The sequence below is a fragment of the Equus quagga genome, chromosome 6 (genome assembly GCF_021613505.1).
Source record: "Equus quagga isolate Etosha38 chromosome 6, UCLA_HA_Equagga_1.0, whole genome shotgun sequence".
NCBI classification, from domain to species: domain Eukaryota; kingdom Metazoa; phylum Chordata; class Mammalia; order Perissodactyla; family Equidae; genus Equus; species Equus quagga.
The window spans coordinates 97,552,607-97,577,802 of NC_060272.1; the positions used below are offsets into that span (position 1 = coordinate 97,552,607).

At 37.0% G+C, this 25,196-nt stretch overlaps 1 protein-coding gene across 2 annotated transcripts in view; it reads left to right on the forward strand.

The window, feature by feature from the left end:
• Nucleotides 1–25,196, forward strand: part of TRPM6 (transient receptor potential cation channel subfamily M member 6) — a 141,282-nt gene that overhangs the window by 56,937 nt on the left and 59,149 nt on the right. For both annotated transcript variants that reach the window (XM_046664948.1, XM_046664949.1), the window contains 12 exons: nucleotides 1,266–1,434; nucleotides 2,513–2,636; nucleotides 4,643–4,715; nucleotides 4,830–4,930; nucleotides 7,345–7,479; nucleotides 8,550–8,603; nucleotides 11,050–11,190; nucleotides 13,434–13,568; nucleotides 14,934–15,211; nucleotides 16,287–16,515; nucleotides 19,676–19,828; nucleotides 24,710–24,856. In XM_046664948.1, the coding sequence (XP_046520904.1) occupies nucleotides 1,266–1,434; nucleotides 2,513–2,636; nucleotides 4,643–4,715; nucleotides 4,830–4,930; nucleotides 7,345–7,479; nucleotides 8,550–8,603; nucleotides 11,050–11,190; nucleotides 13,434–13,568; nucleotides 14,934–15,211; nucleotides 16,287–16,515; nucleotides 19,676–19,828; nucleotides 24,710–24,856 (1,739 nt within the window). The remainder of the gene's footprint in view (nucleotides 1–1,265; nucleotides 1,435–2,512; nucleotides 2,637–4,642; nucleotides 4,716–4,829; nucleotides 4,931–7,344; nucleotides 7,480–8,549; nucleotides 8,604–11,049; nucleotides 11,191–13,433; nucleotides 13,569–14,933; nucleotides 15,212–16,286; nucleotides 16,516–19,675; nucleotides 19,829–24,709; nucleotides 24,857–25,196) is intronic.

Sequence of the window (25,196 nt, forward strand, 5' to 3'; positions counted from 1 at the left end):
AGTATTTGGTCACAGATTCTACCTGCTACCACTAGGGGAGGAGCAGGAGCTGTGTTATCTGAGCCTGCTGTAAGCCCTTTCAGTTGTGCCTGTGCTTTGGAAGCTGTGCCAGTAGGGCTTTCTGCATCATACTGCTGCTTCATACATTGGCACAGGTGCTCTGGTAGGGATCTCCTGCCCTGGCTGACTGACCGAACTGATGTGCCAAGTGGGATCGGGGGGAGAAGGTGCCTACTTTCCCACCTGTGCTCCCACTCTGCATTCACTGGCTGCCTGCTTGGGCTCCTCGGCTTGGTGAGGGTGCTCCCGTGATTGCTTAGCCACCTTAGTGTGGAGTGTTCCTGTGGACTGGGAGGCAACTCCAAGAGTGAAAGCATTCCCGTGGAAGGCTGCCTTTTCCCCCCTTCTCCTCTCAGAGTTGCATGCCACTCACTGCATGAGGTCCTGCACCCTAGATCGCTGCCACTGGGGAAGGAGGGGAGATCCACTTACCTCCTGTCACTGCCTCCTGGGGGGTCCAGCACTCCCTCCCTTCAGACATCTGGCTGCGTGGATATCTCACACATCTTTTGTGTTGTTTGGATGTCCTCTGTTGGTCTGTGAATGTTCTTTTTGTTGTATCTTAGTGGAGGAGAGCCTAGGGGAACAGCTCACTCCACCATGATGCTGATGTCACTCAACATCTTTTTTAAAAAAATGACTCCATGGTCTTTTCCTTTTCCTTGTCTTCCTTACTTTAATAAAATGTTATATTGTCCTGATAAGAAATTCAAACAATGAAAAATGGAATAAATTGAAATGTAAAAGTCTTTGAGGGTTACCTACCCTATCTTGTTCTTAGAAATAACCAACATTAAAAGTTGATTGAACTGGTGAAAGGTTGATCATTTTTGGATATGAGTGATGGATACACTGGGAGCCATTATATCATTGTTTTCTTTTAGAAGTGTTTGAAATTTTTCACAATGAAAGGTTAAAATTTCTTGAAGACTACTTATTTTTTTTAATTGCTGAAAGACTTTAGCTACCTTTATAACTGGAAAAAGCTTGAAGATGCTCTCCCCATATTTATGGTACTTTTATTTAAAGTCCAAACTTCTGGCTTGGTCTTGAACTAAACAAATCTGAGTCAAAGAAGAGAGAGGGGCTAGTGCAGTAATGAATCTATGTGGTAACTGAACAACGTGCATCTGGAAAGCAAAATGGCTGATTGGTCAAGAAGGGTTCCTTTGTAACAGTTTGATATTGTTTGTCATCTGAAATAGGCTCAAGACAAGGTGTGCCTGTGGTTGGGCTGGTGGTAGAAGGTGGCCCCAATGTCATCCTTGCGGTGTGGGAGACTGTGAAAGACAAAGATCCTGTGGTGGTGTGTGAAGGCACAGGCAGAGCTGCTGACCTCCTGGCCTTCACCCACAAACACTTAGCAGATGAAGGGTGAGTTGTTGACTCTTCATTTCTGAAATTACAGTTACTATTTATTCTTCCATTTTAGTTCTTTAAGCTCTGCTTTCATATGGGTGGATATCCTAGGAGCACAGAGGTTGAGACTGGAATTCATTTCCCAGTGATTTTTGTATTTATTAATCAACACCAAAATGCCCTCCAATGATTTAAGTTGCTATATCTTCAGGTGAAGAATGGCCTGCCTTAACAGGAATGCTTGAGCCTTGCTTGAGCGTCAGGAAAAAGTATCCAGGCAGAGGGAAGGAGAAGATGCTCCTACATTTGGCCATGATAGCTGAAAGAACTCTGCAGTGAGTGAGGAGACCAGTGTTGACCCCAGTTCACCTTCATATTCATTTGCCATTAGTAAAAAGAGCAGGAACTGGGGAAGTTGATAGCCTGACATTTATGTAGCATATGTTATGCTCATTTGAGGTTTTAATTCTTTCCCCTTTTCAAATAAGATAGTAGTTTTTCTCTAGCCATCCCTATATCTAGTGTGATTCTTCCAGTTTCAAAAGCATGATATTTATACCGTGTAAGTAAATACAAACTAAGATATTGACCCCACTAATTTGCTTAATAAACGTTCACTGTTTATGTTATAAGTGCTCTCTGACAACTCTTTCCTTACAACTTCTCTCCCCCTCAGCCCTTGGCCCTCTACTTCCACCCTCTACCCCCTTCTTCTTCCTTTCACACCTCTTTATTTCCTGAAGTCACCCTAGATGAGTGGTTCTTAAACCCTTGGGGTTTCAGACCCTTTTGAGAATATGATTCCCACAGTTTCTGTGGATTCACAGTCTCCTGGAAATCTTTTGGCTGCAGAACCCTGCCCCAGAGCTCTTTCTTTCCAGGATCATGGCAGATCATTCCATTCTCATTTTCATATTCAGCTTTCTCCTGGTGCCACTGCTTCCCTTTGCTTCCTGCTCATTTGTTCTCTTGGCAGAACTGTCCATAGAAATCTTCCCAGTCTGACAGAACAGATGAGCATTCTTGCACTGATGCTCTGGCTTGTTCCCTTCTCTGCATTGTGTCAAGTCACCGCCATTTATCTCTCTCCCAGGACCCTACGTCCTCAGGTGAAGGAGGAGATTATCTGCATGATTCAGAACACTTTCAACTTTAGTCTTAAACAGTCCAAACACCTTTTCCAAATTCTAATGGAGTGTATGGTGCACAGAGATTCTGTAAGTATGATGAGTTGATGAGTTGATGACTCAACTGACTTATATATAATGCTAATTTTCAATAATTGTAATGTTTATTTTCACAATTTTAAAAAATATGTAATTTTTATTTTTTAACTTGATTGTATATAACTCTGCAGAACTTGACCCTTAGTTGAGAACTTACTTACCCTCATGCTTCAAATTCTGGACTGTACCTGGGAAAAAATATTTAGATAGTATAGCAGTATTACAGGAAAGTGATCAAATTTAGTGAAAATTGCACATAAATATTTTCAGAGGGTACAGGAAGAGCTCCATGTCTTAAATGAACTCAAGTCTGCTGGGTTAGATAAAGGCATCCTGAGTAAATCCTGCAAGAGACCACTGGGGATGCACTGGACCATGGGGAATGTGAGAATATACTTTAAGACAGAAAACTCCACAAACTGTGAGCTATGAACATAATGTGGATACAGGAAAAGATTTTTCGTGTTTTAGGGTACTTTGATCAAAATTTTTATCAATGACTTGGATGACATGAAGCTGACGATTACAGTAAATATGCAGATATGACATGATTCACAGTGATCTTTCCACAATTGAAGGCTGGGCCAAATCATACAAGATTTTGGCAATGTTTACACACCTGGCTTCAAAAACCCAGTTGAACAAGTGCAAGCCAGACAAAACATGGCTAAACATATGTGAAAAACCTTCTGGGATTTTAGTTGACCTCGTAATAGCCATGTCTACAATTAGCAGTGTGCTTTCAAATATATTTTTTCACTTGAAATAGCCCATGAGTGAGTTCAATATGACAGTGATTGTTTATTTCAGTGTCAAAGATGCTGAAGCTGAAGCCTAGAGAATTTAAATGATTTGACCAGAGTCATGTAGTTACGAAATGGTAGAACTAAAACTTCAGCTCAGTGCTGAAATCTTGTACATGCTCTACTGCATTTTATATTTCCCACAATAATCAGTAAGTTAAGAAAGGGACATATTAAAGAGATCACCCTTATATTTACCTCTTCCTATCATCAAGGAGAGTAACTAATGAGGGCTGTAATGATCAAGAGAGGACTAGAGAAGGCAGCTAACGGTTGGCACATTCCAGGAGTTAGGTTCTCTGCTCCTGTACAATTGAATGTTGATTTTATTCACGGACCTAGAAGGTCTATTAGGTGGGGGCAACCAATGTGTAAATTGTATAAGCATAGTTTTTCTATCTTCATGGGACTTTCGAGATTGTTTAATGAGTTCCTCTCATTTTGTGGATGAGGAACCTGAGATTCAGTGGTCTTATAATATTTACCCAAGGCAATATGGGGGGCATTTGGGGGCCTTAAACTTGCTAGTCTTAACTTTTTTTGTTGTCTATTATGTAAAATATATTTTCATTTGGAAAGACTGAGATACATTCATTAACAGCAGATGGCCTTTTATAATCATAAATGAAGTCCTTATTTGTCTTAAAAAAAAAATCAGTTGTCTGCCAGGGTGCACTGGACCCCTTGACATTGTAATACTTTGTCTATGCTGTCCATTGTACTAGCTCATTGAATATGGTGTACTTACCTCACTTATTTTATGACAAATTCTTCAAGATTCATTTCTGATTAAAAACCAGAAGTCTTAGCTTCTAAGGCTAAGTGAACAGAAGGATCTCACTTGGTATCCCTTCAAAATGAGGAAGGCTTTTCTTTCCATTAGGAATTGACACTGAGTTTCTTTTCATTATAGCATGTGTAATATAAATGTAGTAATGTTCCTCTAGGATGCATGGAAGTTTTTAGTTGTTTTTTTTTTTCCTGAGGGCTCACAATTCTCCATTACCCTATTTAAAAAGTTTTCTCTTCTATAAGTAAAACCAAAAAAAAAAATTAATTCTGTGTGTTTTTTAACATTAATGAAGAATGTTTTGCTCAATTCGTTAGCTCTAGAGTAAATTTTGTGGATACTTTTGAAAGCATTTATTTGCTAATCCCCAAAATGTATGACTTTCTGTTTTTCAACTGTTATAGATTACCATATTTGATCCTGATTCTGAGGAGTCGCAAGACCTTGATTTAGCAATCCTAACAGCTCTGCTAAAGGGTGAGCGTCTAGATAGAGTTACAACTATTCCTTTTTTCACATTCCACAGCACTTGGCATTTTTTATGTTGATATTTTAAATAGAATATATGATTGTTCCTTTCTTTTATGCTAGGCACAAATTTATCAGCATCAGAACAATTAAATCTGGCAATGGCTTGGGACAGAGTGGACATTGCCAAGAAACATATCCTAATTTATGGACAACATTGGAAGGTATAGTGAAAAAGAAGTTATTTGGAAAAATATTTGGTGTATTGGTTTGTTAGGGAGGGACTAAAGAGAAAATTGGAGGAGAAAGAGATTGGTTTGCCGGGAGTGTGGGGTGGCATCTGTGTAGCTGGGTGTCTGGGGATAGCTAAGATGTTTTTCTCATCTACTTTGCCTCACTGAAAACAGTTTTTTTCTGGCTCTGCAGCCTAGTTGAAGCTGACAAAGAAAGTTGGAGGAGGACAGAATGGAAGAATTTTTTATTTACTTTTTGAATGGGCAGATGTCTTATATTGTTATTTAAAACAATGTTTATCTTATTCTTTGCATTAGAATGTAATACATACTCACAATAGAAATAAGTGAAAGCAGAGAAAAGCAGAAAGAAGAAAGATTACTCATAGTGCTAATGATAATCACTATTAACATTTCACTTTTAAAAATTGCCCTTGTAACCATACCACAGGTGTATTATTTTTGAGTCGAGCTAATACATGCACATTGTTTAAAACATCAAATGGTACTAAAACAGTATTTCCCTGCCCTGCTAGTAACAAGAGCAGAGCCAGGCACTTTTGAAATTTTCTGACTTTTCTGACATTTATGCATCTCCATATTTCTAAATAATAAATCATATTGCTGTTTTCTGATTCATCAATTTTAGAAACCTCTCAACATTCTGTCTGTGGTCCTGCAATCTGCAATCTGCATTGGTTGCCTGCTATTCCTGGTGCAGGCCTGTCATCCTCCATCATCCTGGGGGTTCTCTCTTGTGTTAGAGTGTCTGTTTTCTGTATCCATGTCTTTCTTATTCTTGGTTTACTCCTTTATTTTGATGGCATGCATCCTTCAGTAACTTTCTTAGAAAGGGAATATGAGAGACAAAAATTTTGAAAATTTACATGTTTGGAGATATTTTAATACAAGATTGGAACTAATTTTCCTTGAGAATTTTGAATGACTAGCTTCCAACACTCAGCATTGCTTTGAGAAGTAAACATCTTTCTGTTTTCCGGTACTTTGTGACTATTTTTTCCCTCTCTGGAAGTTTCAAAAATCTCTTTTTCTGGTCTTCTGACTTTTCACAATAATGTGTGTTGTTGTGAGTCTTTATATGCATTACCCTGGGCACCTGCTTTCAACTTGGCAACCATATATTTCCATTCTGGGGAATTTCCTCCCCTGTTTTCTTTGTTCTTTTTCTGGAATTCCTATTATTTAATTCTTGGACCTATGGACTGCTTCTCTAATATTATCTTTTCCCTCTTATCTTCCATATCTTTTCTTTGGTAGATTTCCCCAACTGTAACTTTCATGCCTTGTATGTAGCTTTGTGCTTCTGATAGCATCCTATGTACTAATTTCTAAGAGCAAATTTGTTCTTTGTCCTTTTTTTTAAAAAAAAAATAATAGCATCCTGAATACAGTGTCTTCTTTTCTTTCTCTGAGGATGTTAATGATAATTCTTTTGAAGTTTTCTTCTTTCTGTTTTGTCTGATTCCTCCCAGCTGGTGTTTTTGGCCTAGTTGTTCTGGACTTTTTGTTTAAGAGAGGAGGATAGAAAGCTCCTTAGCAATTCTGAGCCTGGAGGTTGGGCCTTCACATTGGGGTGATCTGGCTGCCATTTGTTGGAGGACCTGAGATGTTGGCATATTCATGTCTTTTCTCTTGTGTTAGTCACATTACCATATCAGAATCCTCCAGCTCCCTGCCTGAAAGGTAAAAGCCTTGCCGCTGGTGTTGCGGAAGTGAAATGGGGGAAGATGACTGGGAAGCTCCCAAGCTTAGGAATTCAGCACGTGTGCATCCATTTTATCCCGGTGCTGCCAGAATTCTGTGGCATAGATTTATTTGGTTCTTGACTTTTTCCAGTTTCACTATTGGCTTTCTGGGGACTGCTAAGTCAATCACCGCTTGACCATATGCTTTCCAACTTCCAAAATGTTGCGCCCTTGACCTCCTTGTTCTTGTGGCTTCACTTCTTAAAAAAGAAAAAATCCCTCTGCGATAATTTTAGTGAAGTTTTAGGTAGGAGTAAAAGTAGATGAGTGTGTTTAATTTGCCATTTATGTTCATAAACCAGGTAAAGCCTAAATGAAAACATACCAGGTTACCCAAAAAAAAGAAACCTTGGAATTTTATTAGAATTGCATTAAACCAGTACATTAATTTGGGAAGCATTGAGATATTTACAATAGTCAGTCCTCTCATCCAAGAACAGATTTTTTTCAAGATGTTTTTTATGCCTTCAAGTTCACTTTTAGTTATTTCTGCACTCAGGTCCTGAACATTTCTTAGTAAGATTGTACTATATAGTTATTGTGTCTGTATAATTTTGAGTTCAAATACATTGTAATTCTTTAGTTCTTTCTGTTTTCTTAAAAGTCTCTCTGTCTCTTATTTGTGTCTGCCCTCTGAAGCCTGGCTCCCTGGAACAAGCAATGTTAGATGCTTTAGTGATGGATCGGGTAGATTTTGTGAAGCTCTTAATAGAATATGGAGTGAACCTCCATCGCTTTCTTACCATCCCCCGACTGGAAGAGCTCTATAATACAGTGAGTACTGGAACATTTCATCAATCACCTCCCTTAAGATTTATTTATTAATTAGCTTAAGATTTAGCTTAAGCTAAATGTTGAATGTTCAAGTCTCCTTGAATGTTCATGTACAAAGAGCTTGTAGAGAGACCGACTTTTCAACCAAAGGAGAAACGTTCTTACCAAATCCATTTTAGCCTTTGGTCATTTCTGTGTTTGCCATTTTAATTAATTAGTCAGAATAGAAATATAAACTAATTTAAGAAAATATGATAGTAAGACCATCATTAAAGCCAAAGATGTGGATAAGAACAAATTGCTTTTATTAAAGCATTAGGAACATCTCAACCTAAGGCCATCATTAACATTCTATTCCTGCTGTTTTCCTATGCAAACCTTTTATGGAAACTAGACTGGCTTACTCATTGTGAAAACACCAATTGCTGAAGCCATGCAACCTTCTTGAAATGTCCTTCCTTGCCCTTTGAATCTTACCCTTTTTTCAAAGCCCTGTTCAAGTTCTGTCTTCTTAATTACTGCAGTTCACAGTCATCTGTCCCTGTAGTACAAATTATTCACAAGTCTTTTTGAGCACACACATCTTCATATTGTTGGTTATTTTTTAGTGTAAGTGCCCACTCTCTTCTATTAGATTGTAAAGCTCTGTTAAGAAAGCACTTAGATTCTTCATTGAATCTTCAGAAGCTTAATTGGAAACACATAGTAAGTGTTCAATAAATATTTTTTGATAGAATGTAATTGTGTGATGGGATTTGTAATTGTGTAATTTATATATGATAAAGGTTAGTTATAAATTACTTAAAATTTATTTCTGATTCTTAAAAAACAAGTTAAGTTCTTACTACCTACATATATATATCTTGCTTTGAAAAATATTTCAGTCTAATGACAGCGTCTCTTGGGAAATACTGTCCTTAGAATTAATTTGGCTTTAGCTTCATTACTAAAGACCTTGAAAATTTTCAGTACTCTGAGTTGTTTATGTATTCTGAAGTAAAGTTGTTTTTTGTTTCTCCTAGCACACGGTAATTAAAAGGAATAATTCTTTCTTTTGTTCTTTGTTACAGAAACAAGGACCTACTAATATGCTCTTGCATCATCTTGTTCAAGATGTAAAGCAGGTAAACTAATTATTGAAGGTGTGCAAATTTCTTTGTGTATTGCCTTAGCTTTGGGATGGAGATGTTGCCAGATTTTGCTTCATAAAATGTAGATGTGGATTTTCTAGTGAATTATCTACCCTCTTTGCTCGTGACTGAACAATTTTATCACCAAACCACACATTTTTTCCTATAATTTACTTTATATTTGTAAAGATGTGATCCACCAAGTAAGTAGCATTAGCTAGTAATTTTTCTCTAATGAAAACATGAATTCCATCAGAACTTCCATCAGAACTTCCATCAGAACTTCAGCTCAACATGATGCAACCATACTGCCAATGATGATAATAATACCTGCTGAAAATAAAGAAACTTCCTGGTTCTGTTGTCTTTATCGCAGGACTAATAAGTGATTTCCATTGTTCTCAATATTGCTGTTTTGAATATTTGTGATAGCTTGGGGGCTCTGTTACTTCATTAGTGAGGCTAACCTTTGTTCTAGGGAGCCAGGATGAAGCCCATCACTTTATACGCTTCCTCATAGTCTGCTCATGGTGTTCTCCTTGAACTTTTAAGTCAGACTTAAAATAAAATCATCTGATCCCCCATTAGTTACCAAAACTTCCCAATTATCACAGACTCTTATGCCTTAATTCTTTCTTTTTTAATTACCAAGAACTTTTGTTCACATCTGCAGAAGACTGGGGGTGCCTTTTTTTTATCACCATGATTAAAATCCATCTACAGCACATTTAAAAAGTTCGTCGCTCATTTTTCTGAAGTCTGTTATCTTGATGGAGAGAGTGTGGGCCTTCTGGTTGTGTTGACTTGGTGGGAGAACCAGAGTGAAAGGACTGCAGAGGAAGACATTGAGTTGGCAAATTAGTAGTAAGCAAAAGTGTCCATGGTGATGTAAATTTAGTTTGCATTGAGTCATGCTAAATCAAAATGATTTTCCTTAGATTATTTCCTTAAACTCTGATTCTATCACAGTAAACTGAAGAAAAAGGAATGAAATATGTTAAATAGGCTTTTTTTTTTAAGATTTTATTTTTCCTTTTTCTCCCAAAGCCCCCTGGTACGTAGTTGTGTATTTTTAGTTGTGGGTCCTTCTAGCTGTGGCATGTGAGATGCCGCCTCAGCATGGCTTGATGAGCAGTGCCATGTCTGTGTCCAGGATTCGAACTGGTGAAACTCTGGGCTGCCGAAATAGATTGTGTGAACTTAACCACTTGGCCACGGGGCTGGCCTTCATAAATATGCTTTTAATTAGCAGCAAATAAGAGTAGTATTTTTGGTGTTCCTTGACAAAAGTAAAGAGAAATTAAATCATTTACATTTGTGTGTGTGTATGTGTGTGTGTGTATAACCTTATTTCTTAGTCAAAGCTTTGTGAAGGTTATTCACTGTCTGTTCACTTTAAAGATCTTGTTCAGCACTCTGTGTGCCTTTAAAAATGTACTGTGGATGGCAGTTCAGAAGTAACAGTTATGAAGAGGTAGTAAGGTTGATTTTAAGGGGTCCAAATAATTTCTATTTAGACTAAGGTCCATGTACTTGGAAATCTGATGCTCAGCCCTCCTACCAACCCTAACATTTGTCTTGGCACAGCCTTGTGCTTTGATGTCTCATTTGATTCTGCTGTTCTGTGTTTCTTATTTTTATTTGTTCTACTTCCTTACATATTCTTGTCCTATGCATGATATAGTCAAGACGGTCCAGTGTTATAGCCATTTCATTAAAGAGAGAGGCTGAAGATTTAATACAGTGGTAATTCTGGATCACATACCTTCATTATAACCTTCAGTAATTTTACTTCTGTTGTAATAGTTGTGTCATATCCAGTTGAAAATCATCTTTTTTATTTATTTATTTTTAAAATTTATTTTTATTTATTTTTTTTTTGAGGAAGATTAGCCTTGAGCTAACATTTGCTGCCAATCCTCCTCTTTTTGCTGAGGAAGACTGGCCCTGAGCTAACATCCGTGCCCATCTTCCTCTACTTTATATGTGGGACGCCTACCACAGCATGGCTTGCCAAGCGGTGCCATGTCCGCACCCGGGATCTGAACCAGCGAACCTCGGGTTGCCAAAGCAGAATGTTTGAACTTAACTTATAGACCACCAGGCTGGCCCCTAAAAACAATCTTTTATGGTATATTTAAATGTATTTTATTCTAACTTATGTGTATGAAAGAGAGAGAGAGGGAACAGAGTGAATGAGCAGATGTAAGCAGACATTCAAAGTCTATGAAACTAAAACTGTAATATGGTTAATATCCTTTTCCATCTGAACAAGCAGATTGTACCAATAGCTGGTCATATTAATTGATCAGTTTGTACAGATGATTCAAAAGTATGAGTCTATCTCTTTGCAGTTGATTTGATTATGTTATAATGGCACAGCACAGGAGACAGAAAAAGAGAATTGAAAGTTATAATTCGTTATGTGTTTTTGTTTCAGCATGCCCTTCTCTCAGACTATAAGATAACACTGGTTGACATTGGATTGGTAATAGAGTACCTCATTGGTGGAGCGTACCGCAGCAGCTACACTAGGAAAAATTTCAGAACCCTCTACAACAACCTCTACAGGAAACATAAGGTAGCGTAAATGAAAAATACCCTATTAAAATTCAGGATAACTAGGAGTAATACTTTTAGAAAAATGGCTTGGGAAGTTCAGATGACAGTAGCTTCTAAAATGGATCTTCTGTTTAACTACATTTATTGAGTATCTGCTACGTGTAAAGTACTGTGCTTAAATGCTAGTGTGCTGGTCTGGGATGGACAGAAAGATCAGGACTTTAGAAACTTTTAGAGGCAACAGATTCGTGAATAACTAGCCCTAGTGCAAAACAGGATACAATATGTGCTATATTGACATACAAGTAAGATGATGAGAAAGGTTAGAGGGAGAGATGACCAGTTCTTATCTTTTTCTTTCGAAAATACGGAAGTCAAAAGCTTAACAGGATTAGATCTACAAACTCCTAATAGTCCAAAGTCTGGAGATGACAAACTGGGGACCAGTGGGTAGGGCTTATATTGGAAGATGCATGCAGAATGTACTTAAAAGCACATATTGTACATCTTTTATTTTCCATCATAGTTTTGCAAGTCTGGGAATGTAAATTTAGACTGGTTAGTGGATTAGCAGAGAAAATATTGCTTGTTTCTTAAAATTGCCGTTACAGATCAGTAAACTGAAGAGACTAGTTCTTATTAGAAGATAATGGAGGTGTTAGAAAAGGTCAGTTTGGGACATTTTTGGTTGAGAGGGGAGCAGGAGCAGTGGAAAGCACAACGCTGTGGACGTCTGCTGTGCTTTCCAGCGACAGGGACACCTTTGTCTCCGTGGAAGCGCCAGAAGGTTGTAAGGGATGAAACTTGAAAGGTGGTTTGGGATAAGATCATAGGAAGAGTCTGGAATAGCAAGCTATGACCTTTATTTAGAAAGAATCAGGTGAAAGTGAAAGCCCGATTTGGCTTTAGGAAGTGAAAAATTGAAACGAAAGGAAAACCAAATCTCACAGAGACAGTGTTTGGTATTGAAATTTCAAAGGCATGGGGGGTACACCTGAGGAGTCAGCTCCTTCATTTACACGAAGTATACCTTGCAAGAGGTTACCGGCGGCAGGATGAGGGCTGACTGTGGCCTTGGTGCAGGCAGTGGGCAGCATGCTAGGCGAGTTCCCCTAATGCCCTTTCTAGAAATGGGTGGGAAATTACCCATTACTCTGATTATTTGCTAGTGAAGGGTATAGAGTTTACTGTGTTACTTAGTAAACTAGATCATAACAGTTACAAATACATGGTTTGGAGTCAGAGAGATCTGGGACTGAATCTTAGTAACGGTAGGTAGTAGCTGTGTAATCTTGAGCGAGAAACTTAACCTCTCTGTGTCAGTTTCCTCATCTATAAAATGGCAATAATAATGCAATACTACTTTCACAAATTTATCAAAAGGATTAAATAAAATAATGCCTGAAAAACCATATTCCTGGTGCACAGAGTGTATAGAGTAGCTGTCAACAATAATAGTCATTATGATTATTACTGATGATACTGTAATTCTATATCACAATGATAATGATAATAATTTGAATATTATCTTTAAAAAGTCTAGACCAGGTCACTTCTATGTCTAGTTTATATCCGTAAAACACAAACTAAAAATAAATAAATAAACAAAGCAGTTCACTTCTATGTCTAGTTTATATCCGTAAAACACAAACTAAAAATAAATAAATAAACAAAGCAGTTCAAAGCCTATGGTTTGTATCATAAATTTTTATGTCCGTCCCTTCAAGAATGCTTCTTTTGGTTTTGTTTCTCATTGATGAAAGCTTCATGCTGATAAGCAATGAATTATGTTGTTATTGGGCCTAGCCCCAGGAATTCCAGAGGTGATATTATGCAACACCTAGAGAAATTCCGTAACTTTCTAACTTAACCTTAACCTTGGAGCTTTGTGAATGGGAACTTTTTCTTATCAGAACTGTGAATCTTTATTGCCTATTCTGAACTTGTTCCAGATATAGAACATCCATTGATTCTAATGGAATTTCCACATAGAGAAGGAATGCAGATATATAATAGGGAACAAAAGAGCATGTTCTCTAAAATGGTAGGAATAACAGTGTGCTTCATAAGGAGATCATGAGAGGTTCTTATTGGGTGAGCAGTTAATCTAATCATGGATCAGAGACAGAACTATTGGATATTTGGTAGGACACAGTATTATATTTAGTTTTCATTATTGTCTAGAAATAAAATGTTAATTGTTACCACTATAATCTTCTTTTTCCCTTTTTCTTTTATTTTAAAAATAAAATGATATGCCAGAGAGTGACCAGCATTGCTCAAAGCCTATCCCAGCCCCCTCTTCACTGGAGACGCCCCTCAGGAATCAGAAATGAAACTGCAGAAAGCACACTACATTCTCAGTTCATTAGAACTGCCCAGCCTTACAAATTCAAGGTACCACTTACTTATTTGTAGATTTGAAAATAAAATTGTTCTTGCAGGCTGAGACCAAGTTAGAGAAAGGGAGGTACAATAGAGGGACTATTTACAAGTATCATAATCAGGTGGCGCAAGTCAAAGGCATAACACAGCTGTCTTCTAACAACAATGAGCAAATGCCCAGGACAGAGTACTGGCAACTCACTGATTGCCTATCTTTATTGTTCCTACCTCTACCATGGCCAAATGGTGACTCAGGAAGGCAGTCCATGGGATGGTACTAAAAAATGTAATCATTAGGTCAACACTGCACCCTCTAATTGGATGTGACTACTTCCATCTTGTTTCCTTCTCTCTCAGACGGTCCTTTTGCATCTTCTTTTTTCCCAATCTTGTTATTGCCCCTTTCCCTGTATTACCTCACTCCCACTTCCTTCTGGGGATAAATACTTTTGCTCAAAAGTTTCCATATAAATGGTTCCTATGTTGGCTGAGAGAGATTTGCTTTTCATAGTTCCTAGAATGAGAAGATATTTTATAAAATTACCATTAGTCATCACGAATGAACACAAATTCTTTTTATTTATAGACACAGAGGAAGCTTATTACAATTTTTGCTATGACTCCCTTTAATTAAAAAGAATAATTAGTGAATCTTTCTATTTGCTAGGCGTTATATTGGGTGCTTGGTTGAATTTGGGAGGCTGGTGTGTCAGAGAAGATGTAATGATGATTGAGAAATGGTCCCACCTTCCCCAAAGAATTAACCATAGTGCAGTATGATGAGTGTTGACATATACAGAGTGATATAGAAGAACATGGGGAGTTAGGAGGTGGCATTTGAGATGAGCTGTAAAGGGTGAGTTTACCGGGTGGAGAATAGTATTTCATTACTATCTGTTAATATCCCTAGAGGAATATAATCAGAATCAAAGAAAGGAAGCTGAAAACTGATCAATTGGATACATGTTGGCAACATTAGAGACATTTTTCTAAGGGGAGGATAAGGAATCTATTTGTAGGGTTAAGTTAAGAGTTTTTTTTAATAGTTCTCATTTATCCAATATATTATTTCAACTCATTTCCTTGAGAAATTGAAAGTTATCATACAGTTAGTGCTCTATCCCAAAGGTGTAGTGTTTTTATTTTGCTAAATGAACTTAAGGTATCTCAGCTTAGGGATCCTGGAAATATTGGATGCAACAAGAAATAGATTACCTTATAAGGTCAAAATTTTAGTTTCTGGTTTATAAAGTTCTGTTATTTCCATCTCTTTTCAGTGATTTAAAAAATACTTCTAGGATACTTGATGTGTTTTATTAGGTGGAACATCATGGATCTGTGTATTTGGAAACCCATTCCTATTTTATTTTCCAACAGGAAAAGTCTATAGTCCTTCCTAAATCAAGGAAGAAGTCAAAAGGACCAAATATATTAGATGACCCTGAAATTGAAGGCTTTGTTTACCCTTACAATGACCTGCTGGTTTGGGCTGTGCTAATGAAAAGGCAGAAGATGGCCATGTTCTTCTGGCAGCACGGAGAGGAAGCCACGGTTAAGGCAGTGATTGCTTGTATTCTCTACCGAGCCATGGCCCATGAAGCTAAGGAGAGCAACATGGTGGATGATGCCTCAGAAGAGTTGAAAAATTACTCAAAGTAGGAGTTCTCTCTTCACTTCATTCTAAACAGTGACAGTCCTTAGAATGGTTAGACACTTTTATCTCCCTCACCTTAGAAGTTATAAGATGACTTGACTTGTTGCCATGCATTTCATGGACTCTCCTATAAATAAGGGTCTTCAGGTATTTTAAGGAACTTTGTGGAATAAAGAGAAGAGAAATGGCCTTCAAGTCAGGAGACTTGGGTTTTAGGCCTATCTAGCTGTTTACTAATTGGGCAACTCAGTTGACCAGATTTCAGGACCTTAGTTTCTTCATTATAAAATACTCAATTAATGATTTTGAAAATCCCTCCCAACTCTCAAACTCTTTGATAATAAGTTAAATTAACACTTGTTGTTTACTTTAAGTATCTCTCAGGCAGGAAACAACAGTATTATTTATTAAAGAATCAGTGAGTGATGGTGGAAGATAGAAAAGTTGGAAATGTTTTCGATTATTTGATTACTAAAGTATTATATATAGTAGAGAGGAAAGAAAGGAAGCTACGCTTAATAGAAACAAATTCATAATTTTGATTTAAAAAATTCCAGAGAATGGCAGCCTCTACTTTTTAGAGAAAACAACCTTCCCAGAAATCACCTGAGGTGATTTCCAGGTCTAGCTTCTTACTTTGGTCATTTATATATTTCGTAAAATCTTAAAAAAAAGAAAAGTAGTTCCACAACTTTCCTTAATTGCTAGTTCAGTTTGGACAGTCTTTTCTGTCAAAAAATTATTTATTAGGTCTTATCAGCGAGTCCCAAAGCAAGCTATATATACAGGCTGTTTTGTGGTGTGGAGTGACTTCGCCCCGTGAATGGCTCAGGTGCTCCTGGTGTAAATAAAATCATATATGCTGCACTGTAGACCCTCTAGTTCTGTTCCTTCAGGAAGGGGAGAACAATCCATTTCCTGAGCAGCAATCCCTTTAAGATAGCTTCTGCAAACTGAGATTAAGTGCTATTTGCAATTTTGCATTGGTCTTTTCTAAGTCTCATATCTAATCTTTTGCAAGTTTCTAGGGCTCTTGTCTGCATTTGTTTGCACCATTTACTGCTGTGTCATTACAGACAGTTTGGCCAGCTTGCCCTGGATGTGTTGGAGAAGGCCTTTAAGCAGAATGAGAGAATGGCCATGAAACTATTGACCTATGAACTCAAGAACTGGAGCAATTCAACCTGTTTGAAACTGGCCGTGTCTGGAGGATTGCGGCCCTTTGTTTCGCATACTTGTACCCAAATGCTACTGACTGACATGTGGGTGGGGTGCCTGAAAATGAGGAAAAACTCTTGGTTAAAGGTACATTTACTTGCTTTATAGAATTTAATATTAGCTTAGTCTGAAGGTCTGTACTCTTGAATTCACTTTTTCCCTGTTCCAGAAGAGCATCTTCAGGAAAACCAATTAATATCTTTGGTTCTCAAAGATGAGCTGGGATCTTCACAGTGGAACCTCTGACAACCATTTTATCTACCACTACTGTAGTTTCTTTTAAAAAACGGGGATAATTGTACTAGCTCTGTTTCTCACAAGGCATACTCACATGAAAGTGGTTAGAAAAAGGTAAAAGCATGTACAAGTATATGCACAATTTTGTTATTAGTAAGTTAATATAACAGAAGAAAAGGAGACATTTTAGTGAAATTTCACAGCTTAAGAATACTAACTGGTAAAGAGCTATATAAAATTAGAAATTTCTGTTGTTCTGCTCATCCAATGTGATGTTTCAGGGCATAAATAGCTCTTTTATAAGGCTGCCCTTGAACATTTGTTCACACCACTAACCAGCTCCAAATTCTCCTCTTCCATTACAGTTTCGTTTCATCTCTCATCTGGAATTATCAAGAGTAGTTGCTTTAACTACTACAGACATTTGTATTTTGATATCAAACCTAAAAAAGCTTGAGGTTATGGTCAAGCTTAAGAAGTATAAATGCTTTTGAAACTAAATAAAAGGCGATAAAGCATGAGCATTAAGAGCTCCATAGACTATATTTTATATTTTAGTTTCGTTCTTCCTAGAGTTCTTAAAATTATCATGTCCCAAATAGAATGACTGTTCTTAAAATAATGTATTTTTGGTGGACACACTAGAGAAAGCACAAAGAAATAAAAGATATAAGATAAAATATATAAAAGAGCTTGCACCTTTTAATTCCCGTTATTGAGATAACAGAAATAAGAGAAATGTCAATCAAAAGTTATCTAACATAATCAAATCATTATGTTGTACACCTTAAACTAACACACTATTATATGTCAATTATATCTCAATAAAACTGGAAAAAACTGATCTCACATAGCTTTCTGTTTAATAAAATAGTGGAGAAACAATCATTCTTTCCAGAAGAATTTCTCCTTTGATCAGTTTTGACTTCACCAGGAGATGAAGTGAAAATGTGAATGGGTCCACCTCTAGCTATTTGGCAATAACTCTTTTTAAAGGTTCGCATAGTGAGATGGGGTTTAGATAGCTGGAGGTTTGAGAAATAATTTCCCCCATGGCTGTGTCCTGTACATACTTTAGTTTACTGGAAATCCTTATTACTGGGAACTTAATGACTTCTTGCTCCTCGTATACCTTATATCAAAAAAGAGACTTGAGTGAAGCAAGACTAAATGTTTTGCCCCCAAATATAGAATGAGTTAATAAAGAAGGCTGAATTAGCTATTTAAAGTCTTTGAGCTGCAGTAGACCATGTGGTTCTTCAGTACCTAGATGCTAATTCATCAGTGCTTGGCTTGTATGTCTGGAGAACACATTCTCAAATAATTGTAAGATGTCCTAGTTAGACTAATTCTAAGTGGATGAAGATTGGAGGAAGACCATGTAGGGTTATGTGGAAGGGAAAAATCGTTTAAATGTTTTGGGGTAAAAGGCTCCAACCTATCCCTTAGAAATGGGATATTGATGTCGTTGACTACTGTTTCACAAGCCAATTGTTCTGCAATAGACAAGAGCAGCAGAATGTGGAGCCTCTTCAGGAAGTGGGTTAGGAAGTAATTAGTGTAGAATTATCATTGTGCCTGGTAACTCTGATGTTTCCAGACCTAGAAGATTTCATGTATTTTGGGTTCTATACCTGAAAAGAAAACAAACATACGAACAAACAAATGTCTATCAGAACTGGAAGGTCCAGAGAACCTTCACAGGAGATCAAGTTTTAAAACAAAACAATAGAAAGTCATTTCTGCGTGAAAAAATATGAAGATGGACAAGGCTATGACTTCAGTTTGTTTAATCATGAAGGGCACACAGTCAGGGTTAGTCTTATTTTGGTTCACTGAATCCGAGAATACCAAGGCCTAATTTTAGCTTGAAAGAGCTAGTGTTCATCGAGTTGATTTTGACAGCATTTTGTAACTCTTCTCAACTCTTTACCTTGAAAGGCCATAAAAATTGAACACAAAAATTCTTTTGGAAAGACTATAAATAAATGAATGAATGATAGCAATATAATAAAAAATATTGTGGGTGTCTGGATATATACGTTCCTTGGATTTTACTGGTAGAGAAAATATTTGTTTAGGATGGGAGATGAATCTAACAGAAGTGACTCTTGGTGTGTTTTTATATTCTTGATTTTATAACATAAACAATTTTTAATGTATTTTATTTGATGATAACCACTTAATGGCTTTAAAGAATTATTGAAGCAATATGCTCATTGAAAAAGAATACTTCTCATTACCCTGCCTCTAGGGATAAGTGGTAATAGTGTGGTATACATGTTTTTAAACTTTTAGGTGTAAAGATGCATATGCATACATATTTTTTTAATTTTGTTTTTTTAAAGATTGGTACCTGAGCTAACAACTATGGCCAATCTTTTTTTTTTTTTTTTTAATATGCTTTATCTCCCCAAATTCCCCCCACATACATAGTTGTATATCCTAGTTGCAGGTCCTTCTCGTTGTGGCATATGGGACGCCACCTCAGCTTGGCCTGACGAGCGGTGCCATGTCCGTGCCCAGGATCTGAACCCTGGGCCGCCGCAGCGGAGCGCGCAAACTTAACCACTCGGCCACGGGGCCGGCCCCATTTTTTTAATTTTTGATTTTCTTTTTTTACAAAAGTGGGATAATGCTATATATATTATTTCATAACTTGGTTTTTTTCACTTAACAGTATAACTTGAATACCTTTTCATTATATTCCAAATTGCTTTGTCTTTTTAATGGTTGCATAACATTCCACTGTGAGATTGACATCAATTTTTTGCTTTTACAAATAACCCTGCAATGAACATCACTATCCACATATGATTGTATTCATATTTCTGAAGGAGACACTTCCAGAATTGGAAGTGATGAGTCAAAAAGTATGTATAGAATCAGGATAGCAACTGACTTGGGGGTGGATCTGACATTTTATATACACTAAAATCTTAATTTTATTTGAATAATACTTGTTCCTTGTGTAACTCCTACTATTATTTTGTTTTGTTTTCTTTTAAAGATCATCGTAAGTATTCTTTTACCACCCACAATTTTGACATTGGAATTTAAAAGCAAAGCAGAGATGTCACATGTTCCCCAGTCCCAGGACTTCCAGTTTACGTGGTATAATGGTGACCAGAACCCCAGCAGTGCCAAAGAAAGTGCTGTTATGGTTAGTGCAATATCATAGTGGACTGAGTTTTCCTGGCATGGACTGCACGCGAACATACACACACAAAGTTTATTTAATTAACACTCTCAATCATATTATAGTATGGTCAAATATAGCGTGTATGGTAGATCTAATTATTCGCCTTATGTGGTTAAGCAAAATATCCCATTTCTGCCTCAAAGCTAAAATCAAGGACTTTATTATATCTTCACAGGTGCCTAACTTTTCATTTTCCTTTGTGACTAGTAGAATAAATAGACTCACCATTTCTCTAAAGCTACAATAAGGAATGCCTCATATCCTTAAAAATCTTCATTTATAAACATGCAGGTTTAGAATTGGCATTGATTTTCGCTGTTATGCTCCACAAATTTTTTCATTTGTTATATCCAGTGACTATGAATAGTTTTACTTGAGTTCCCAGAAATATGCTTTTTCATGGGTAACTTGAGCTACTGCTCTTGCAACCCGTCTTCCCTGGAGAGTCTCCAATATGTTATCTGTGCATGTGTTTTTTGCTTTTCATATCTCAACTTGGATTGTTGCTTATAAAGTTGCCATTTACTATGAAGTATAGTAAACATCTTTTCTGGTACTTAATACTTCAACAAGGCATCTTTAGCTAGCATCTTGTCTGATGTGCTTTTGCACTTATGAGGTATGTGTTATAATATTTAAAAACATATTTGATAAATATTAAATGAAATATAATTATAATTAGTTTGTATGGCTGGTATTTGTTGTGATTCGTTGAGCATCCATTCTCATTGGTTAATCCCACTGCCAGATCAGTTGTTAAATATTTTGACTCTCACACCTGTTTGGATATGTGTTCATCTCCTCTTCTCTCCGTCCCTTTCTCCCTCCCTCCCTCCCTTCATTTCCTTCTTACTTTTCTAAGCCTGAAAGTTCCATCTGGGGTTCTCAAGATCCAAGATGGCAGATACATTCTAACCTCTATGGAATGTGTGAGAAGTTACTCTTTGCAAAGATGGGCTAGTCAAGTTGTCATAATTGTGATTGTACTGGTTAGATGATATGGTTACTAAGTCTAGACTATTTCAAATTTTTATAAGGAAATATAGTACTGAAGAGAAGACATATAGTATTGACCTAACCCCTTTAGAAATAGAATGCTGTCTTTATATGTGAGACATTCTGTTTGACTTTATGCTTATTTAGATATTCACATTTAGTTAGCTTGTTGAATGAACGATGCAGGAAGCTGTTTTCTATCATTCAGCTGTCTATTTACAAACAAATATGTAAATATGTTGGCATTTGGTAGCAAATAGTTTTCTGCAAGTGGACCCAACTTCACTTTTGGCCTTACAGTTTTCATAGAAAGATAAAATTTCGCCGATGCTTAAGGCATTGTAGATAGCTAGAGCATTCCACTAAGCAGTTGTTCTTAAAGGAGAGAGTCTTAGAGAAAGAATTCTTTCCTTGAATGGCAATTAAATGTGCTCTTAACATTAAAAAAATACAGTAAGTTCTCACCATTCTCTGAAAAATTAATTTTTCTCTGTAATATAGTAGTCCTATTAATAGCAATCGCCCACCCAGGTGGTTTGGACATGGCCATACGAATTTATTAATTCAATGAATATTTAATGGACACCTTCCATGTGCCAGACAAGATGTGATGTTTTGGGGACATTGCATTAATTAAGAAAGATGTGGCCCCTGCTAACATGGAGTTTATAATCAGACAGAACATCCGTGATGCCTCACCATTATTCAATTTAAAACATTTATTGAAAAAAGTGTTTTAAATCTTTTCTGTTATGAAAGGATTATAGTTAAAGTAACAATGTTCTTTTGTCTTTGAATTTAACTAAAGCAACAGATTTTGATGACCTTGTGTTTAGAATTTTTCTAAGCAGAGAATAGGGAGTAGAGGCAGCATTTGGTGGGACATATAAGATTTCATAGTGCTAATTAGGTATAATGTGCTTGATTTGTTGAGGAACACAATTTGTATTATGTATTTTGGGAGAAACCAAAGGCAGATGAAACATAGCTGCTCTTTTAGAGTCTTTGTGCTTTGTCTTCGTGGTGATAGTGGGTGATCATGAATATAATAAAAGCACTGCTGGTAATAGGAAAAGGAAGACCATTATTCTGGAGCTGAAGCTGTATAGAATTAAACACTGCATCTGCTTAGTGAGGTTTTATGAAATTCCTTATTGAAGTTTCTACAGACAAAATAACTTTTCCATGACAAGTTTGAATCTCTCTACCTGCTAATCCCTTGAAAGCATGACTTTTGATGACATGAACTTTCTTAGGAACAAATTATAGCAAGGTGGCAGAATGGATTAACTAGTGGAAGAAGAGGACTCTTCTTTCACTTGGGGTTAGTACGTGAGGATTAGGGGTTGGTGACAGCTTCATGACTGAGGTCGTGTTTGAGATGTGACTTGAGGATATGGAGAGGGAAAGTAGCATTTCATTGGAAGGAACACCATAAATAGGAGCACAGAGGCAGGAAATGCAAGGCATATGTCAAGCGTCATAATGCTTTGGCTAGAGTCCAGGTTATAGTGGACATGGGACAAGGAGGGAATATTTGCTAGTATGACTGGGAAAGTAGAGTGAGGCTAGATCATGGAGACTCTTGTATATTCTATGAAGGAATATGATTTTTATTCTGTAGGTAATGGAGAGCCAGTGAATGTATTTGACCAGGGTAGCAAGGTGATCTGACCATTAGGAAAATTATTCTGCTGCCAGTGTACACGATGATGTAGCAAGAAGACAGGCTGGAAGCAGGGAGACCTTAGGCTAGTGTAACCATCCAGATGAGAAGTAAGAAGGGCTTTAGCCAGGGTTAGTAGCAATGCATATGGAGAGGAAAAGACAGATTTTAAGTGAAGTCAAATAAGGTTTGAACATGGAGCATGGATGAGAGGGAGATAACAAATATGACTGAGAGAGGCTGATGGTTAAAACAAAGCCATCTTGAAGGAACATGAGGATGACTGGAAAAGGAACAAGTTTTGAAGGTGAAAGATGAGTTTAGTCTTACACAAGTTGATAAATCACAATGAAAAAAAGTTTTAAAAAGTTGAACAATAATCTATTTTATCAGAGCATCATTAAAAGGAAAAGATAACTATAATACAGTGTAAAATAGGCATGAATTACAGTAGAGTTGATTGTTATAGTTATAATTTTATTCCTTGTGCCTCCAGGTATCTGATTCCTCTTAGAGAAAGAGAAAGAGGAGTGGGATAGAGACATAGAGAGAGGGAGAGAGAGATTGAGATTTGAGTAGAATAAAAGTTAGCTAAGTGAAATATTTTTGTGTTTACCTTCTTGTAAGGAAAAAAAAAGTCTTGAATCTCAATTTGTGTTTCCATGCTGTATTCATCATGGTAGTTGGTGTCTTTGAATTCAACTCAGAGGCTCAATTAGCACTTTATAATCCACAGCAGACTGTCAACGGTAATTAAGACCTAATGAAACACTCCTAGACAAAATAATAAGAGAAATTATTTAATAACAAGGTCATTACTTAAATTGCTTTCTGGGGTCTTTCTGAAGTGGTACTGTTGTCATTAAAATCACAGTACGTAGTGACTTGTCTAATCAGTGCTAAGCCATTTTAACTCTAGGCTGGTTCAAACCTGTTAGGAAATGGGTCAGTTCCTACACCTCCAAGTCACACCCCCAACTCCACTGCCCAAAGTGAGGCGAATGATGGAACAATCAGTCAGGCATTGAGATAACCCGTTAGATGCCTGAGGCCTCGAAAATTACATTTCCTGCAATTACACAGACAATTCAAGCAAAACGTGATTCATTTCTGGGCTTGAAAAATCTTGCTAATCTTGCAGGTCTGATGCTAGAGAGATCTTTTGTGGATGAGTTGAAGAAATGTGCTAGTCTGAGAGGCATCAGAGAACATTCCTTTCTTTTCATTTAATACTGCTTCAAAAAATTACACAAGTAATGCATTTCCTGTTAGAAAATTAAAACCATACAGATATTTATAGTCGGGTGACATTTCTTTTGCTTCTCCTTGACAGCCCCTAAGTTCCCTCTTCTCAAAAGCAACTAGGCTACAAGTGCTTTTTTCCTTTTTTTAAAATTTCTTTTTTCTTTTCTTTTTAAAGGCTCTTCTGTGTGGACACCTGTGTAGTCACTCATGCAACCACTTCTCTCCCACACACAGATACTGAGTGCTCATCACCTACAAGGCTTAACCCCTTTGGGCTGACACATAGCTTTGAGAAACTGATGAAAGATATGATGCTTTCCCTAGAAAAATGCACACGTACGACACACATACTTGCATATAGTTGCAGGAGGTTCAAGGAACTCCAGAAGCTCAGAGAGTCCATGACCTTCTGGTAAAGAACTTCTGCTTTAAATGAGTGAAGAAGTTGTCAAAGCCAGAATCCTGAAACTAACGCTGTGCCTGGCTTTCCTATGACTAGGAAAAGATATATCATTGTTGCATGTCCATTTTGTCCTTTTGAATTATGTTAATAATGGTATCATCTGCTATTGATTTCTTGTGGATTTTATGAATATCCTTAGGTTCCAAAATTACTGATGAAAGAGATTAAACAGAACAGAAACAGGGACCATTTTTAAATCCTTGCAACTACTCTTAGTTTGACTAGTTCTGATTGTTGGAGACAGCTTGCTTTTCAGAAATACCCTGTGCTCCTTACCCAGACAAAGATTTTGTACAATAACATGTAGTTTTCCTTCCCTTCAAGACTAAGATTATAATTTGGCAAGTAGGTGCCCAGTTAATTTCTAATGTATTCATTATACTTATATATTTATGATATATTTTGGATATTTGCCAATGTCAATATTTTAGTTAAGCCCCTGACAATAAATAATTATGTATTTCTTTTGCAGAAAGATTGTGATTTAGAAAGGGGCCCTGATGAGAAACTGGATGAAAATCAGCACTTTGATTTAAAGAGTGGTCCCCAGAGCCTTCCATGGACCAGGAAAATCTATGAGTTCTACAGTGCTCCAATTGTCAAGTTTTGGTTTTATACGGTTGGTCTCATTGCAATAATTATATATAGTATTCATGATGATTAATAGCTAATGATAATGTTGATAATGATAGGCCTGATTTGCCTATTTGTGATAAAAACGTAGAAGTGCTGTAACAAAAAACTGGGGGAATGACAAAGGAGGTAGGAAAGAAGATTGGAGGGAGGCAAGGAAAGGTTGGAGCAGATCTTTGGGAGTGAAAGAACAAGCATGTTCTTCCTCCTGGCATGCTTCCATTGGGCACAGCTGGGACTGAGCATTAGAAGCTTTGTGGGACAGTAGAGTTAACAATGATGTTTTTAGAGTTAAGTGATGGAGGTGGATTCTCTTCCCATCTTGT